The sequence below is a fragment of the Harpia harpyja genome, chromosome 6 (assembly GCF_026419915.1).
Source record: "Harpia harpyja isolate bHarHar1 chromosome 6, bHarHar1 primary haplotype, whole genome shotgun sequence".
Classification (NCBI taxonomy): domain Eukaryota; kingdom Metazoa; phylum Chordata; class Aves; order Accipitriformes; family Accipitridae; genus Harpia; species Harpia harpyja.
In genome coordinates, this window is record NC_068945.1 from 2283040 (window position 1) to 2303207 (window position 20168).

The 20168-nt window shown below is 39.7% G+C and overlaps 1 protein-coding gene and 1 long non-coding RNA gene across 2 annotated transcripts in view; both read left to right on the top strand.

Annotated features, from left to right (window-relative positions):
• Positions 1 to 20168, top strand: part of ARHGAP8 (Rho GTPase activating protein 8) — an 86114-nt gene that overhangs the window by 58267 nt on the left and 7679 nt on the right. Inside the window, exons 9-11 of the mRNA XM_052789867.1 lie at positions 4440 to 4513; positions 16451 to 16528; positions 17206 to 17334. Of these exons, the coding sequence (XP_052645827.1) occupies positions 4440 to 4513; positions 16451 to 16528; positions 17206 to 17334 (281 nt within the window). The remainder of the gene's footprint in view (positions 1 to 4439; positions 4514 to 16450; positions 16529 to 17205; positions 17335 to 20168) is intronic.
• On the top strand, positions 17341 to 19359 carry LOC128143038 (uncharacterized). Its single transcript, XR_008235595.1, has 2 exons — positions 17341 to 18205; positions 18241 to 19359. It is a non-coding gene; the product is annotated as an uncharacterized LOC128143038 (long non-coding RNA).

Genomic DNA, 20168 nt, shown 5'->3' on the forward strand with positions numbered 1-20168 from the left:
GGATGTTAATACTAGCACTGATGTTCTGCTCTACAGTGTAAGCAGCATGCGCCAAACTGCTGTAAGATTGTTGAAGCTGGAAGGAGCAGGAGAGACTAGGAGTGACAGGACACACACCCTGAAAAGGGCTAAGAGGATTTTGCTGCTAAGAGAGATATTTTATGGAGGTACTTGATTGTCACTGCGGGTAAGAAGAGGATGCTGCTCTGAGGACTAGGTCATAAACTTGGTCCTGGTAGCATTTCAAGCCATGGCCTTCTCTAACCAGTGAGGGGGTTTTTTGTGAAGTGCTTAAGGCCTCTGGTTTAGCTCTCGTAAGATGTCTGTGATAATGGGGAAGATTGAGGTTGGACTTGGTCTTACAAGTCAGGTCATAAATCTTTCTTCTGGCCATTATCTTGTTGTTATGATACTGCAGAGAATGATTACTGCAGCAAGTCCAATACTGTTTCATATTGAAATTAATGGTGCCTTGCCCGTGTGTAAGGACAAGAAGTTGTATCATTTTATCTAAAGATCATACCTGCAAGCAGCAGCAAATGATGAGAATTACTAACGTATAAAAGATCATACTTTAGGATTATCTGAATTAAACTTGTTCCTTGCTGTTAGTCTTTTTCTTTCTGCAAGTGCATTACATACGCTGTAGAATTTATTTGGTCAAATGTCTAAATTTATAATGTTATAAACAAGGTTTTGTGAAACTTGGCTATATTTTTTGTCAAAATTCCTACGTATGTTTACATCAAGGAAAATTTCCCTTTCCTAAACAATTCCTATTAGATGTAGATACAGCAGTGTCCACAAAGTAGTATTAACGCACACATAGAGCAGTATTGAATTTTATACACTTTAGATTTTGGTATGGATACTTTGTGGGAAAAGCAGGAAAAATTTGTTCAATGGATTGATTTTTAGTAAGGTTCACAGAAGAGCTATGGACTTGTGTCAACCAAATTTGACAGAGGAATGGAGGTCTTGCAAATATTACAAGCTCTTAAAAATCATCGGCTGGAAGGAAAGAAGCTATAGCAGGAGTTCAGTTTTCTGTTGTCTTTGGTCTGCTGGTGCGCTAGTTAGTGTTTAGATGGTGATTAGTTATGAGGTACTCCTTACCTTATGAGGAAATATGAGATAAAGAGGTTAGGGGAGGAATTGAAAATACCTGTAAGGGAAGTGAGGTTATAGATGATATAAGGAAATGATCTTGTATTACTATGATGAGGAAAGAGGTAGGACATAGGATACAAATCCATAGCAGATCAACTTCATTAGTTTTGCAGCTAATGGAACAACTTATTTCCTTTCAAACAGCAGGTTAGTCTAGGTATTTGAAATAGTAGAATGAGCTCTAGGAGCTGGATTAACAAGTTTATTACAATCACATAACAAATTGTGTTGTTTTATATAGCACGAGGGGAAGTAACACACAAAATATGTGCAGTAGAGGGGAATAAAAATACAGTCTAGGAGAATCTGGGTAACATACAGACACACAGACATTAGTGCCTGGGAAGAGATTGGATGGTGAAAATAGGAAAGAGAAAAAGTAGGACTGAGTGGGCACTGAAACTGTAACTGGAAGTAATGGCACTGGTGGCTCAGCATTGTGTCCCTGGAGTGATGAATGAGATCAAAATGTTTGATGGCTGAATAACCAAATAGTGTGAAGTATATTCTCCTGTGAGGTTATGAGTAACAGAGGCAAAACCACAGGGTGATTCACTACTTAAGTCATGATCCTGCTCTGAGTCTTCCCATTGGAGGAACACCCCCACTGCCCACATAGGTGAAGCTGGGGGTGACCAATCTCCTAAGCTTGGAGATCCAAAATTAACCAGTCTACATATCTTCTTCTAACTCCCTTCATAGGCATAGGGAAAACATATATGAGGAGGAGGGATTTGACAATTTCCCTACCCTTCCATGCTGCCTTATGTTGCTGTAACATTTATTTTAAAGTAGTTTTTATGTGTAGAGTAAACACAAAATATAATACCGGATTGCTGCTTTCATGCAACAATATTACAGAAGTTGTATCAAATACACTACAGTTATTATCAATTGTTTTATATTAATAAAGTAATAAGCAAGCCAACTCAGAGAAGAAATAACGCTAGGAAAAGAAAAAGACTCTAAGAATCATTCTCCTCTGCAGGTTGTATTGGGTTTGCATAGCCAGGTTTTGGTAGCGGGGGGGCTACAGGGGTGGCTTCTGTGAGAAGCTGCTGGAAGCTTCACCCATGTCTGATAGAGCCAATGCCAGCTGGCTCCGAGACGGACCCGCCCATCAGTGACCATGGGATATCTGGGATAACAGATTTAAGAAGGGGAAAATAAGTTGCTACAGCACAGAAACTGCAGCTGGAGAGAGGAGTGAGAACGTGTGAGAGAAACAACCCTGCAGACCCCCAGGTCAGTGAAGAGGAGAGGGAGGAGATGCTCCAGGTGCTGGAGCAGAGATTCCCCTGCAGCCCGTGGTGATGAAGACCATGGTGAGGCAGGCTGTCTCCCTGCAGCCCAGGGAGGTCCATGGTGGAGCAGATATCCTCCTGCAGCCCGGGGAGGACCCCACGGTGGAGCAGGTGGGTGCCCAAAGGAGGCTGTGAACCCGTGGGAAGCCCGCGCCGGAGCAGGCTCCTGGCAGGACCTGTGGCCCCATGGAGAGAGGAGCCCACGCTGGAGCAGGTTTTCTGGGAGGACTTGTGACCCCGTGGGGGACCCACGCTGGAGCAGTCTGTGCCTGAAGAACTGGGACCCACGTTGGAGAAGTTTGTGGAGGACTGTCTCCCGTGGGAGGGACCCCACGCTGGAGCAGGAGAAGAGTGTGAGGAGTCCTCCCCGTGAAGAGGAAGGAGCGGCAGAGACAATGTGTGATGAACTGACCCCAACCCCCATTCCCCATCCCCCTGCACCGCTGGTGGGGAGGAGGAGGTAGATAAAATCAGGAGTGAAGTTGAGCCCAGGAAGAAGGGAGGGGTGGGGGAAGTTTTTTTTAAGATTTGGTTTTATTTTTCTCGTTATACTACTCTGATTGGATTGGTAATAAATTAAATTAATTTTCCCCAAGTCACGTCTGTTTTGCCAGTGACAATAATTGCTGAGTGATCTTTCCCTGTCCTTATCTCGACCCATGAGGCTTTTGTTATATTTCCTCTCCGCTGTCCAGCTGAGGAGGGGGAGTGATAGAGTGGCTTTGGGGGGCACCTCGTGTCCAGCCAGGGTCAACTCCACCACACAGGTACAACCTCAGCTAGTAGCACTAGGTTAAGACTATGTTTACATGTTGTAGAAACATCTCGTGTTTTCTGTAGATGATCTGCAGCATTTGCAGCCTCTCATGGTACAGTCACAGATGGCTGTGCTGTTTTGTGCTGGTGCTTTAGAGTTTGTCAGTAAAGCTGGTCACCTTTTAAATATGAAATTGTACACATAAATATATATTAAATCTACTTTAAAATCTGAGATTGGTCCTTTATTTTGTTGTTGATCGCTGTAAAAATGGAGCAGAATACTCAGCAGATACTGACTGTTTCTTTTGTTTCACTATTTAAATGGCCGAAGACTTTTTTTTTTTAAATAAGGAAGATAATTGCAGAATTTTTTGTGCTGTCTAGATCAAGAAAATGCTATGTTTGATTTTTTTGCCTCAACTGTTCACTCATGAAAGAGAAAGAAATCTCATTTCATGGGAGTCATTCAAAGTGTTAATAATCTTGCTGCACCACTTTGCCTTCAGAATAAATAGTACAATATCCTTTTAATTATATATACACTGTGGTTTAAAGAGAGACAAATGACAAAGAAAAATCTGCATGATAAAAGGCTCCTAAACTTGCAGCATCCCTTGATCAAGACTTACTCAGAAGCATTCGCTGCAAACCCCTTCCTTGCCTGCCTCTAAGCTGCCTGGAAGCCCTGTTCCACCAACGGCATCCAACCAAATCCAGTCAGAGCCACCACCACCACCGCTGCTGTTGCTGCATCGTGGTTAAACCCAGCCCTGCTGGGGCATGCCAAGTGACGGCAACAAAGCTGGAGCAAAACCAATCTCGGGGGGGGCAAAGTTAGTCTGGAACACTATTCTGCTGCTCTAGCCTTGGCTCCCCTTCAGTACAGTAGGTAGCACTTATTTATTACTTGGTGCCCTTGCAGTTACACAGCTTTTCTAGTGAGAAGAAAGTGTTTAGGAATGTCTCTGAATAGAAGTCCAAGTCACCTGTTTCAGTGGCTTGTTCAGTGCCTGTTAGAGTTGTGGAGGACTCTTGTGTTTGGTGTAGACACCAAGGTGCAGGCTCCTTAATTTGTGGAATTTAATGTATGCTCTCAGATGTCTCTCAGGTTTTTGCTGAGACTGTTCTGTCTTGGTTTTGACTCTTTGTTTATAAATACCATTTAAAGGCTGTTACTTTTTCTTTTTTTTTTTTTTTCCCTAACAGTATCAAGGACAAAAATAAAGGTGAACTAATCCCTCCAGTAGTGAAGGAAACTGTATCCTACCTAAAAAGAAAAGGTGAGTTTTGTGTCAAAAGGGGACGTGTCTTTCAGAACAAGGACAATAGTATGAAACTATAGAATGCTCAGTGCCTGATTCAGCAAAGTTTACAGCTGCACAGGATGTGTTTAAATCCTGAAAACTTGAGTGGTAATTGGGCACTGCCTTGAGAGCTTTGATGGATAGGGAATACTTATTATCAGATTATTGTCCCACTATGAAAAAAAACCCAAAACTTTTTCCCTTTAGGATTAGATTAGGGAATAGCAAATGAGAGAAGCTGTCTTGAAATATACATCGTCAACCCATATCATATTGTTGGTTTTAAGTAGAACTCCCAGTAAAAATCAATGAGAAGTTCTGTTTTTACAGAACCAGTGGCCATAAAAACTCATAGAAAAAAAGTGTTTCACAGGAGTAAGCCTAGAGTCCTCCCTTCACAAAATATTTTTACTGGCATTTACAGACCCTTTGACTGCAGTTCATATCTACAGTTACATTATACAGAAATACAGCTTACAAAGACCCATATTTAAAATGGGAGCATCCAAATCTGAGTTCCCTGTATTGCTTTCACGTACAGGGCAAAGAGAGGGTAGACTTTGAACTGCTGACTATACCACTGAGCTCCCCAGTGCATTCCTGACCAACATAAAGGACCAAATACCAGATGCTGTCTGTAGGGTAAGTGCACTGTATTCCCTATGGAGGGAGAAAGGTGCGTGCAGGGAGAAAGTCAGATATAAGGCTGCAGTCTTGAAATTCCTTTTCCCAGTGTAATGTGATTTTACATTTTGATCCCTGATTTTTAAGGCAATCACAGCAACATCTCCATAGCCCTTTGTGCTCCAAGGCCTCAGAGTTTCACAAATGTTTGCTAAATCTTACAGTACCAAATCTATAGCCTAGGTACATTGATCTTACAGGTGACAGAACAGAAATAGAGCATAACACAGTTGTGTGACTGGCACAACGTTACACAGTGGTAGATCTGGGAATGATTCCTAAGATCCCTGAAAGAAGGGTGTGAATTTTTAATAGGTGTGTCAAGTGAAGAAAACCAAAATGTGTTTGGTTCAGTTAGTTAAAAAAAAAAAAAAAAGGAAACATCACTGGCGTTTAATATGCCATTAAGTTTGGTTAATGTTTGAACAAATTTTGAGGATCAGCACAATTTTTTTTAAGACAAAAAACAGACTCAGATTTCTATATTGCTGTTAGATGAGTTTTATCTGAGATTTTCCTCATTTAAAGAGCTATTTGTATTGACAGCACACAAATAATATGAATTTTGAGTAAATTATATTCTTTGGTAGACAGGCTCACCCAAAACCTATATCCCACAATATTCTCAATTTGCATTCTTAAGCTGTCATTCTGAACAAGGTAAATTTTGCTTTCAGTATTCAAATAGCATGCATCATTGATCTCAGTTCATTTTAACTATTGCCACTAGGGTTTGGTCTGAGTTTGAGTTTATTTGAACCATAAGTGAGAAATTTAAAACTTTTTAAAAGCTTGTACTGAATAGGCTTCATATTTGTGAAGACAAAGTGGGGGGGGGGGGGGCGGGGGGGGGCGGGGGGGGGCAAGAAAAAGTTGCTTCTCAGCTTTATTGCAGTTTCTCAAGAGAAATCCTGGCTTCATTTAAGTCTGTGCAAGATCATACTGATTGAAATGAGGACGGACGAGACAGTGTCTTGCCCTCATTGCTAGCCTATGCTCCTTCGTATTTTAGCTTCCCCCACGGTAAATAAGAACGTTAAATAACTGCCCATTTTATTTTTGTGGGGGTTTCATACCTCGAGTGAAGCTCATTAATGATACGCTTAGGAGAATGAGTATCTGAGTGGATACCTGCTTACAGTTTGCAAGCAGTGGAGCATAGCATCTATAGGGATGCTTGTATACAGAACAGGTAGCTCCTCACCTCTTGAAATTGCTGATTTATCTTCAAAATACCTCCAGCAGCCAAGGCCAAGTACTGCAGTGGGGCCAGTTCTGCTATTAAAGGTATCTACTGATCTGCAGTAGATGAAGAGTTCCTAATAGACTTTATTGAAGGCCTCTTGATCCAAATTCAGGACTTCGCTCAAGCCCATAAAGCTGTTTGGATGTGCTGTTTCCAGACTGGTGCTAAGATGAAAACTTTGCAGGTGTAGCTTCTATCAAATATTATGGTTGGATACAGGGAATGTAAATAGTTCACTACTAAGAATGTTGAAGGCAAGTGACTGGCAGCTTGAGACAATCCCTGTAATTATAATTATAAGTGGATAATTAGAGCTTGTGTAGTGTATCACTGCATGCCCCATCTGCAGATGAAAGCCAGACTTTTCCATGTTTTAAATTGTTATGAAACAATCATCCTTACATATATTTAGCTTATCTTAATAGGCAAATACCTCTTTCTCACTAATCACAGGAGTCAAGAGAGCTAAAATGAGGATGAATGTGCGCTAACATCATTACTTCTCACAGCTGTTATTATTTAGAAATTGAGGGAAAATTTAGTCACTAAAATGTTAATTGATTTAAACTTTTGGCTGTGCTTGGGAGGAGGGCTTTGCATATCTGGCACTTCCTTGGACCTATTTAAAGATTTTAAAGAAATAAGAGGTTTATGGCCATTATTGTATTGTGCTGGTGACCAGTAACTAGTAATTCTTGCACTGATCTGGCACAAACCCTCCTCCGCATCTTGCTTTTGTTCTTTCTGGGTGTTTTGTCTCATCACTATTGCACCAGTCCCATATTCTTCCCTCTCAACAATTGCTGAGTCCAGCTCCGATACCCACAGTTTTCTGAAGCAGCAATGCCAAGTACGCAGTACAGGGAAAAAATAGCAAGTTTTAGCTCTCATGTTTGTGATAAAAGAAAGGGTTGGCTCAACTTTGCAGAATTTCTCCTAGATGAAATGTTTGTTATTCTGAAAGCAGTAATCATCCTTGGGTTTTCTCCAACTTCATCTTTTTTTGGCTAAAAATTCATCTGTTCAGTGCAGTATCAGCACGGTTTGTAAAGGATCGTCTCTGAGGAAATGCGATGATACTTCTGAACAAAGCCTTTGTCCTCCTTTGTGCATCTACGTAAGTCAGTGGCATGGTAATGCTGGCCACCGATATGTAGCCCGGCCCATGCACTTGCTAGCTGGACTATCTCATTTTTTTCCCCAGCTGTCTGTCCTTCTGTGCGCCTAGGAAGGAAGGGCATGGGCTTTGTCAACGTTGATATTTTCTAACCAAGCCCAGGTTTGCTCAGAGCTGTCATATTCCCTATCATAAGGAGATGTCCCCAGACCAGATTTCTAAGGAGAGATGGCTTGTCAGGTAGAGTGTTTTCTGACATTCTCAGCCAGCTGACGCTTGAAAGCCAAGTACCTGCCATGCCAAGGCTGTTAAGGAGTGGGTGATAGACATGCATTTTTTTGCACTTGATTATAAGTGTGCAGGTATCTGTTGTACCTGCTGTCTGCTATGATTTTAACTCTTTCTCTAAATCTGGAATATCTCAGTTCTGCCATCAGCTCCAGCAAGTGTCGGTTCCTGTGCTGACAGCCCTGGGAGGCTGACTGGCAGCGTTCTTTGCACTCCAGACGCGGCCGTGAGCACAGTGAAAGCTTCAGTTCATCTTCCGGAAGTGACAAAAATTCACTGTCATTACCCTATTCCATTTGATTTTGGCATAGTTTCCAGCCTCACAGAATTAGCAGAGAGTGGGTTTTGGTTTTCACCCTAGGTGCAGTATTTCCACTCCTTCTTCCCATTGCTAGATTTTCACGTCTGCGTACCTGAAATCAGTTTCTGAAACTCTGACTTAGATCACAAAAGCTTCTGCAAAATCATGCTTCTTCAACAGGGTTAAGATTTCTTGAAACATCAGAGACCCTCTGACATCCATTAAGTCCATTCTGTACTGCTCAGGCTCTTATTTCTTGAACAGGTCTGATGCAGGAGCTGTGGTGGTATTCAAACGAGGCACCAGCCTGCAATAGTATGCTACCAGGCTAACGAAACTTTCAGTCTCTAAAGTTCACCCAGCCTTTTTCATCTTAATGACTCCGATCCCTTTGACAGATTGCTTCATGTCACTTTTTTCCTCCTTGATGTTTAAATTTTCTGCCTCGGTTTCAGACAACACTGTTTGCAGAAGTGTTCTTCCCAGCGTGGAGTCATCCTCATCTGTACAAATGAGCCAAAACTCCCCTTCTTGTACTGAGTTATTGAGTGGGCTCTGACAGCAGCAAGCACGTCCTCATCCCCAACAGCCAAATTAGCGTTATGACAGTGAGTGTGGGTTTCTTCCTCATATATCTATCCAACTGTGTATTTAGATAGCTATTTCTGAGCAAGATGACTCTCGCTGGATCCAGTTAGTAGGTCACCCAGTACCTTAACAAAGACTAAAGAATCTACCATAAGCGGAGATTCCTCTACTGCTTGTATTATGTAAATGAGATAAATATTATATAAATTAGATTATTATGGCTGGTGCCTCAGACACTATTACAATAAACACAATAAACTAAGTTTCTGAATTTCTATAATAATTTTCAGGTTATTTTTTCAAGAAAGGAAGAGAAAGTAGCCGGTTCACCACTTTTGTTCTAGCTCCACTTTAGAGTGAAAAATGTTTTTAATACTGAATTTTAAAAATGTTTAATTTCAGTTCCTGCTAACCTTCACAGGGAAGAATTGGTTTCCTAAAATGAGTTCTGAGTATCTGAGAAATCACCAGCTCAGACTAAGCCTCAGAGTTCATCTTCTGGACCAAACTGGAGAAGTGCTCTTAATTTCAGAAGGAAGGTGGTGTTGGATCATTCTAAACCCAACTGATGATTTAATCAGGCCAAAGAGGAAGGACGGGTTTAACACAGCACATTTGTGACTAGATCTTCATAGTAACCAGCAAACCAGAGGACATTTTTTTCTATGCTTAGCCTCAAAACCACAACCTGTTCATCTGTCTAGTTTATAAATGCAAGTCTTGACTTGCACTAACTAAGATTTTTTTTTTTTGTATGTACTACCTTATCTCTACCATGCCATGAGAAATTACCTTGCTTAATTAAATATTCACTGTCTTGTCAGAACAATTCAGAAGTGTTTCTAACCTGGTGTCGTTCCTTTGGCAGTAATGATCTCGATGCTTTGCTCACAGGCCCTTTTCTCCAAGAAGCCCAACTTATGCCACAGGGTAGTAATTTTCTTTCTCTGGTTAATATGTCCCCACATGTCCTCAACAACCTATTTTGTGCTGAAGTGAGACTGTAAATGGGGGCTGTCACTTCTGACCAGCTATTTTGGTAACCAGGGATATAAGTAATGCCGTGCTACGGAGGATGCGTCTTTGTGTGTATGGCTTCCACAGCGCTCAGGGACGGGGTTTCGCAAGTGGCCGAAGCTACTGGTGCTGCCCACGCCAACCCGGCAGGGCAGAGAGGGGTCTGCTCGCTTCAGAGCTGCCCAACCTCCGAGGCAGTTTTATCCGTTGTAGGCTTTAGGATTCAGAAGTGCACTTCTGCTTTTAAATTCTAGTAAGGCATCACAGCAGAAGGTCCCTTTCCTGTCTTTTACTTACATGTCTTTTTTTCCAGAAAAGCAGGTTACAGGCTGGATATAAGGTATCGCGATAAATTAAAAGCTAGGTGGTGTGTGGCTGGTGGTTTTGGTGTTTGTTTAGGTCACTAGTAGTACAATTCACCAAGCTCTCTTAGTTTTTAAACTCTGACCCACAGTTTGAGTGTGCTAACCGATAGACGCTAAAAATAAAACTGCATGGCAAAATCCATATTTTGTTTGCAAAACTCCCAACATCTGGAGGTCAGGTGATGGCTTTTAAGGGAATTTTTATTTGATTCATTATGGTGGGTATGAACTGCACTGTTCAGACCTGCATGAAGATGTCAGGTAGGTTACAAAGGGCAGTAATGTTGCTCAAGCCTATCTCAGATATTAATATACTGTCATTTGTATTGGTCTTATGCAAAATACCAATTTGAAATATATAGGTAGGATTATTATTGTTAATGTATTTTATGTTTTAGAGAGTATCCCCAAAGGTATAAACGACATGCTTCTCCATGTTTTAAACAATTTAAAACTAAAGCTAGCCTGCTGGGATTATTACTAAAATTTCCAAAATCTGTTAACATCTGCATTCTATAGAATGGCCATATAAGGAAATAGCTACAAAAAAATTGCATAGAGAACTGATTACTAAAGAGACCATGTGAGATCAGCAGCAGCTCAGAAGTGATGGAACAATAAACTCACGGTGAAGGAATCACACTACAGAATTATAAAGCAGAAAAGATAACTGTCCCCTGTAGGAAAATTATCTTGCAGTAGCCCCCGTTGCCGAGTCTTTCTCTCTTACCTCATCTCTTTTGTTGACTGGAAGTACTTTGCAGCACAAAGTTTTTGTTCGATGTTGTCTTGTGGTACCACAGGAGAGTCCTGGGCGATGACTAAGACTTCTAAATGAAATGGTAATAACCATGATATAGAAGTTTAATGATAAAGTAATAAATGTCCTATGGTATGATTATAGTGACAACTAAAGCTGTCCTTTATCTGTTCAATAGCAGAAGCAGTGGTAAACAGCGATTAATCTTTCCTCCTCATCCCCTCCATGAAGCACAACAAATCTTGCTGATGGAGAAACTTTTGGTTCCATTTTTTAATGTGAATGAATACATCCTCGTGGTGATAGTCAGAATGGGTAAAGATGGATGGTTATGCATTCTGAATACGTTTGGATTGCTGTAGCTTAGCGAGTTTGCCTCCTGGCCTCCACTTCTTGTGATCAATCAAATATCTTTTAAAAATGCAACACTGTGAAAGCTTGACATTGGCCATATAAACATTTCTGAGTTCTTGGCTCTTTTGTTTTCATGTGAATGTTTTTACCTAGGGTTCATGGAGATGAGAAATCCCAAGACTGTTTCGTGTGCCATCAAATAAAAATGAACCTTGTAATAAGCACAGTTTGTGTTTTTGGTGCTCAGGCATTGTAAATAAATTATGTTCAGAGGTGCTAAGTGTAAACTGAGAATATTCATTCATAAATCCAAAGGCTAGAGACTATGCCGTTCAAAACTGCAAGGACACAAATACACTTTGGGTTCTATGAAGGATGCACAGTTCTGCATCCTTGCTTCTGCTGCTCAGCTTTTCAGTAGGGCTGGAACTGTCCCTTCTCTTCCCCTCTGCCCTTCATCTGCTGTGCACCTTCTCGCAGTGCAAATCATCTTTACAAACTGCAGACATCACGCTCACTTGTTCTGTATTCATTGCAGAGTACAAGGGAAAGGAAGGCTGTGCAATCTCCTCCTCAAACTGCACTGTATTCTAGCTTTAAAAAAAACAATCTTAAATTTGTCTTAAGCATAAAAATTCACAATTGCCACCACTTTAGGCATTTAAGATGTTACATCGAAGGTGGACAATTAAAATTTTCTATAAACTCATCAGTCCTTGTATTAGAAATAAATGAGTTCTAATTTTTAAAAAGGAATCTTACTAGAATTAGGTAATCTGCAAGAAGATGTCTAAATCAGTTGTATTAATGAGAATGAAAACCGCTTCCAAATCAGGATGGACACTTCTGAGACTTGGCAGGACCCCAGTCAAAAGAAACATTTCCAAACTCAATTTGGGACAGAAGGAATTCAGATGCTGACTCTTCGCTATTTCTCTTCTGAAAGCAGACAAATTGACAAAGGTTTTTGATGCCAGCAACCCTCAAATCAAGGATGATTGAAAGAAAAAGAATGTAAATTTCTCATCTCTCTTTATTTGACAAGTTTGCAGCAATGTGACAACGTGTGTTGCTTTAATTTATCTTTACCAGTTTTGATTTTTTGTGTCTTTCCTTTGGGACAACTGATTGGGGGGGTAGAAGGGGGTTAAGTATTATTAGCAACAGTTTATTAATTCGGAGTGTGACACAGTTGTGTCATTGCACTGTGAAATTTTGTCTGCTGTGGTAAAAGCCATCTAATTTCAATGTGGAATGAAGTGCCTGCCTGTTTTCATTTATGATTACTGACATTTAAATAATTACTCAGTTAAGTTCTCAATCACAGAATCACTTTTCATTGAATACAGATGGCTCCTTCACTGGTCACATCACTATGTTTTTTCTGTACAGCACTTAATATTTAAAATTAAATTTTGCTCTTTTTGGTCTGGAGAGTTTAGTGCAGGGTAGCAAAAGTCCACTGATCTCCATCTCTCTTTCTATCTATCTATCTTTTTTTTGTGAGGGGCAGGGCAGAGTTATCTCAACAGAGGCTCTGTAGCGTTGATAGAATATGTGAGTGACATGCAGCTGTGTGTTTATCGGAATTGGAAAGCCCAGGCTAGCTGCTCATGTCAGTCATCCCCTAGCAGTGTTCTGGCAAGCACTGCTGCTCCAGGGTTGATATTCTCTATGGACTGTGTTACCCAGGCTATTAATGGCAAAAGAGTTCAACTTGTATACCAAAACAAAAATATTTCTTTTTAAAGAGACAGCTGACATGAGTCATGCTGTAAACAGGATTTGACTGAAGAATACTACTAACAGAAATTAAATAGGCTACTTCAATATTATTTTTTTAAAAGGACAGAAATGAATGCTTTGAGCTACAATGCCCAGGATTGTCTTCAGCCAATTTTGTTTCCTCATCCTGTAACTTTCATGGGTCTGGCATGTATTTTTGTCTGCAAAAGGAAGACAAATTGATTAATCTTATTTTAGTGTGGGTACCTTGTGTTAGCTTAATTATGGTAGCTCTGAGAACTGGGTTTTTTTCCTGTAGTGTCTAAAAAGGAAGAGACAGGTTTGGAGAAAGTATTTCTTGACTGTGTTTAAGGCTGTGTATTTATCTATCACAGTGGAATAACCAACAAAAGGCTTCAGGTCTCTTTTCTCCTTCCCATCCCTTATTATGAGACCCCAGTTGGGGGCACATGCTAATGCTGTTCAGGTTATGCGACACGAGAAACACCATCGTTCAAATCATATTTTCAGGTAGCTTTCCCTTGCCCTGCCTAAACACAGAAAGCGCTGAGAGCAATTAATAGACTTACAGACTTCTAAACAAAGTATCCTGCTCAGTTCATATGCATCACAGAAGTTAGAAAAATACATTGTAAAACGACTATCTCTGTCCCCAGGCTCATCATCTCCCCCCTTCAATAGCATAATGGCTGTTGACTCATATTTCTGTTTACCAGTAGGCTGAAGTTATGACCCATGCTTTATTTAAAAATCACTATAATATATTATTTTCTGGTCTGAGGATCTGTTATGCAACAAAGATGTGGCTATTTTGTTGTTGCGGTTCTTGTAGTTTAGAAGGAGAATATAGCTTTTTCTTTTTTCCTAAGAATTGCACTAACCTACATTTAATTAGTGTCATGTCATTTGGATAGGTTGCCCACAAATGTAGGAAGGATTGGAGATATGGGCTTTGGTAGTTGGCTTGTTGCCACCTGTGATCAAACAAATTGCTGTATATTGATTCAGTTTCAGCTGACCTGGAAAATGAAATCTGGAAGAAGCACCGATATCGCCCGTATCCCACATTTCTGCAGATGAGGATAAAAGTTGCTTTTTCCCCCTCAGACCTCCAAAAAACATATCCAGCAAGAGCTTAGTGTTATGTGCCATTACAGTAACGTTGATGGGATACAGGGCCAGACAAGTACAGCTGCTGTCTATGCTACAGATTAATGTCTTTAATTAGACTCTTGAAAGCTTAGCCAATAAAGGCATAAACATGTTAAAAATTGATATTTACTACATCGTAGTTTATACAGTGAGATTCACATCAGATTAAAGCATTAACCATTAAACCAATTTCTGCAAACTGAATTGCAAGCATTTATGATGTCCGTTTTCTGAAAGGCTTGTTTCTACAGAAAACCTCTAGTCCACTGACAGCCAGCATAAAATTCTACAAGTTCTCAGGAAATCATTGTGTTTCTTGTTTGCTGAGGGCAATGCCTTGACGAGCTAGCTGTTCACAGCTGCCACTTCGAAAACCATGTCTTTAGACAGGTTGCGCTATAAATATAATGGAACAGTTTTGCTACAGTGATGTTATTTGCCGTAACTTTATTCAACTGAAACATGATCTGATTGGGAATAAAGCAAGTGGTCAAATAGATCATAATTATTGTCCATTTGGTTCCTTTAGCAACTACACATGTCCTTAGATATTGTATTTTGAAGTGTCATACTCCTTCCAGAACTGAGTGCGTGGGCTAAGGTTTTAGTATTCAGCCTGGAATTTAACAGGCAAAGGCATAAGTACTTAGAAAGTAACTAGGAGCTCTATTCAGCTAAACTCCAGCTAAGCTTCTAAATCTAGTCAGTGGACCACTTTCAAATAGATCTTGGGGTTCTTTGCAAAAGTCTCTGAAACATGCCTATGAAAATTTACTTCAATAGTACATTGTCAATTCTTTTAGTATACCGAACTAAATTCACATGAACAGTACAAATGCTATTCTGTAAGGAATGGGTTCATTAAGGAATTTGTAGTAATTTACTCATTTTTCATGTATAAAATACACATGCAACCTTGGTGAATTTACAAGAATGACTGAGTATCTTTCATTAATGTATAACTCAAAATTTTTCTAGAACAGCATAGAGATTCTTGGTCATGCAACTAGATGCATGTGTACTTTAGTTGAAATACACAAATATTGGTTTCAGTCTGGCTACTTAGTTGCTGAAAGGTAAGCATAAAAAAAATTAAAAAGTCAATCTGATCTTCCACACTCACATAAGGAAACGTACAGCAGTCCCTCCAAGTTAGTGGGTGGTCTGCTACCCTTCTCAAAATGTCAGCAATTTTCTTTTTTGTCAGACCAGCATAGGCTAATATTTTAGATTAGTCTGCTTCCAGGAGGAATCTCCAAGGGAGACTACATGTGAGCCAAATTGCATTACCTGCTGGGTGGAAGGAACAGCACAAATTGGAGAGAAGGAAAGAGAGAGAGACATGATAATTTTACCAAACTCAAAAGCAAGAAGTAGCACAAGTCTCAAGAAAAGTAACACTTCTTGTCCTCATACTGTTTTGCATAATAATTCACATAACTAACTTACCTTGAAAGCTGTGGTCCAAATTAGATCCTTGATTGGATGCATTTTATTGAAGTTTTTCCTCTGTAGCTGATGTCAGATTTCAGTTAGTCCAAGACATGAAAGCGAATTAGATAGCTACCCTTCGGGAGATTTATGATAAATATTTCAGAAGTGTCTCAAGACTAGAATCGCGTATTTCAAAATACTGTGGGCAGGCGGAGTGTTAAGTCCCACTGACTTCCAGAGAGAGGTGGAAGGAGCAGTGGTCCACCCCAGTCTACCTTTAAGCTGGGGAGGCCAGTATCCTTCCAATGGTAAGAAATAGGCTCTTCCATCCAAAGATCCTATGAAACATTCCCCAGCCTAACGGATCTTGTCTCACCCACTGACAGAAGAGGGAGCTTAGGAAATCTTTGCAAATACCCTCTGTAGCTTGCTAAAAGTTTAAGGCATTTAAAAGGAGAACAGCAGATTTACAGGCGTGGTTTGGTGCTCAGTTTGCAGATACGCTCAGTGAGAGTGGGTCCATAAGCAGCCTGGTAAATCTAAATCTCCTGCTTCTATGTCATTAGGTGCAATTGAAAGCTACTTTTAAAGGAAAATTATAGTTGGGAAGACATTCTAAAACACTTAAGGAAAGGTGGTGGTATTTCTATGAGACATGTTAAAGCAAGTGCTGTAGGCAATGCTGAAATATGATTTGATCCTACATTCTATTCTCAAGGACTTTTACTTCCAAAAAATGAGTGTATCAAGTAGCTTTGTTCCCAAACCTTCTCCTTCTGTTCTGTTTTCAACTGAACCTATAGAGAAAAACAAGAGAGTGACAGCTTTTACAGATGAGACCTGCATTAACTGTTTTTTCAGGACTACAAGTAGAGGGCCTCTTCAGAAGGTCAGCCAGCATCCAGACTATCAAAGATGTTCAGAAACTCTACAATCAGGGTAAGCTGTCACCATACTGTTACCAGTAATAGTGTGAGGGCTTTGTTGATCTTGGTTTTGTTGGTGAAAAAGAAATGCTAGCTTTCATGTAATTAGTTAATTATAAAACTATTTCTAACATAAAATATCATAATAAGAGTACTAGTACAGAAACCTGAAAGATACCAACAGGCACTTATTGCTTACTGAATAGCAAGTCATCAGTTGATGTCAGACCAGAGCTTACAAAATCCGTAGCAGCTAATGAATGATAAGGTTTGAGTCAAAAATGGTCTGTTTTTTCATAAACATTTGTATTGCTTCTATGCCCTTTGAATTACTTTAGTTACGAAGTACAACGTCTTTGTGTCATTTTGCCTCTGGTGGTTTTTCATGGTTATGGCAAAGAAATATAATTTTACCTAATAATTTATGAAATGTAGTGAAGTAATTTTGAAAGTCACTGAATTCCCCATGAAGTCATTTTAAGAAATGCCATTATGGGGAGAATCTCTTATAGCAAGATTAATAAAACTCTATGAAAAATACAAAAAGAAAATGCCAGGAGTTACCAGCAGCAGAAAGCCAAGAGGTTTTGTGTTTAAAATGTACTGTGAAACAGTTTTTAAGTAGTAGTTCAAAGAAAAAGTAAAACATCATATGATTGAACACCTTTTTTCTTCTTTTTCTCCTTTTAGGCAAGTCTGTGAATTTTGATGATTATCATGATATCCATATTCCTGCTGTTATCCTAAAGACTTTCCTTAGGGAACTCCCTCAGCCATTACTAACATTTGAGTGTTATGATCATATCCTTGGAATCACCAGTGAGTATAAATAGGTTTTAGAAAAATTTATACAGCAAGTTGAACTGGACCTGGCTAATTCACAATCACTGCTGTTTGCTAACCATGACGCAATCATGGGTATATATTTTTAGTGCTTCGCTGCAGCCACGAATGGACAACCTCATAATCTGTACCAGAGCAAGGTGGTCAGGGTTACCAAGACCCTTTCTGATTTTTACAAGGTTTACTGGTTTATCTATGTATCATACTCTTATTATTAAGAATTGGATCAGACTTCTCACTGTCAAGGCTCCATTTTTATGTCATGGCACAGCACTGAGTCAGTCTTAGTGATGCAAGTTATGTCGAAGCAGCTTTAGTTTTAGCAGCAGGATTGGCAGAATTGTGGAAACAAAATTTAGTTGGTCATTTGTATGCTTCTTTCCTTTTTTGTCCTTTTTTTTTTTGTGTGGGGAGAGGATTGTTTTTATTGGAACTATTCCCATGGGATAATATCCTGGGGAAGAAAGGATCTAAAGCCATGAGAAGACATTGATTATCTAAAGATCTGGAACCACATGAAACTATGAATTCTAAAACTTTAATTATGTGGCCTTTGTTGGGGACTAGGAGGTTATAATGCTGGCAAGACAACCCCCTAATACATGGGGCTTGAATATCTGAGATCCCAGAATATCTGGGAGCTAGTATGTAGTACTTGTGGAGACTGGTATTTTGCCATCCAGGCTATAGTCAAGCTAGCAGGGAACCCGCAGGACTTCCAGTCACAAGCACACATTTTTCCAAAACCTGCTTTTTGAGGAAATTATATCTAAATGGAGTACAACTTCTAACAGAGTCTGTTAGCGTACCTCTGGTAACCATGGGCTGATGCTGTTGCAAAGTATAGGTTATCATCACTATAATGGCTGTTGCAAAGTATAGGTTATCATCACTATAATTACTGTTGCTGTTGGGGTGGGGCACAAAAATAATTCAGATGGGGTATAAATCTCAATTGCTACATGTTTGTAAAGTGTAGAAGTGCAGCAAGTTTAGTGTACCTAGATATACCATATTCTAGGTAAAATTTTTATACTGCACCCATTACTAGCATCTACATGTACTGTTTCATATCATTAACTTTATTTATGCTTTTCCATTAAGAACTTAATCAGGTCATATTCATAATCCTCTGAAGGCCTGTCCTGGTTTTCTATTTGCAAGTCTGTATAATCACCACCTTTCAAATCAAGGATTCATCTGTCCACACACTAAATATCTCAGGGCACTGAGAAAAACAGGTCTGTTCACAGGTAGGTTGTAGAAATGGAGGGAGTAAAGATTGTCACTCAGAACTGAGGAAAGAATAGGGGAAGTTTGGAAAAAGTATATATAAATGTTAATTTTTGCTGAATTAATCTTGTGCTGACTTTGTGGACATGATGTTACTTCGTGCTAGAGCTAAGTGAAAAATCTGAACACGTCTGAAAAGAATCTGAGAGCAATGCATTGTCCTAGGAACGCTGGGAGGTTTTGCTTGGTAAAGCGCCTGTGAAATGTTCATTCCATGTTATTTTTGTTTACTGGTGTTTTAAATGTTGACAAAATATGTTGAAAAGTGGAGTTTAAGAGAATTTCTCCTTGGGCTTTCTTGTTATGCAGTGTGATGTCCACTATCTTTTCTTGGTGCTGTGGTGATATCCTGATTTTAAAAGATCTTAATCTTGAGAGCCAGGCTGGACTGCAGCAAAGTCGTATTCTCTATGAATACAGTGCAGAAGGGAGCTTTGAAGAGGTGTGATCACAGACAGCTGTCTTGGGATGATTTGAAAATTCTCATTCTGTCTTCTGGAAGACACCAGAGCAGTGTGTGATGTATCTCTTACATCTCTTAACCTGCAGACCCAGAAATACAGTCTCTCTGCTTTACAGTACTTTGAAATGATAGTGAAGCTTTTCGCTTTAGTGTCTCATCTGAAACATTTTTTTAAAGAGTTATTGACGGGAGCTGTGACATAAATGAGTGACTAACTAAAAAAATTAATAAACCCTTGAAGCTTATCATTGTCAAAGAACTTCTTCTTTGGTCATGAAAACTGCTAACAAGAGTTCCTTTACCCAGTATTGCTACACTTCCTCCATTATTTACTCTGCAGAAAGCTGACAAAAAAATTCTTGGGACTCAGATTATTGTGTTTTATGGGAACTGGTAGCTTTGCAGTAGGAAAAATGTCAACACAGCTCACCACAGTATAGCTTCATATATTTAATTCAGAGCTTGAGGGAACATTTAACATGCTGGAATTTTGTGCACGCACACATACTTATGCACACCTCTAGCTGTGTCAGGGAAAGGGAGAGAGAAATGCAACAAATGCAGAAAAAACATCAGCACAAATCGTCTGGTTAGGTCAGGCATGATTGTAATCATCAGACCTTTCTCCAAATTGGTGTTAAACTTCCAGTACTAAAATAATTACAATATTCCAGCAAAAAAGAGAAAAAGTCACTTGGTACAGCATTTGAAATATAATCCAGTGTTAGTGTAATTCTCACCCAGACTGTCTAGATGATGCAAGGAGTTTGGGGTCCAGTTCTGGTTTTGCCCGTCTGTAGAAATGAGTTAATGAACCTGCTCAGGTTCATCTCTAGAAAATTCTTGCCCACCCAAGTGGCCATCGAATAAATTTTTGCCAAGACAGAATAGTTTCCTGCAGAATCACAGAAGTGTTTTTAAAGTTAGTAGTGTGCCAGAAGAGCATTTTGGGCAGGACTATGTCTCAGCAAGAATAAAATCAGAGCATAAAAAACAGATGTCTGGATTCAGTGCGTGGAGAGATAATGGAATTCAAATCAAGACCTTTGAAAGT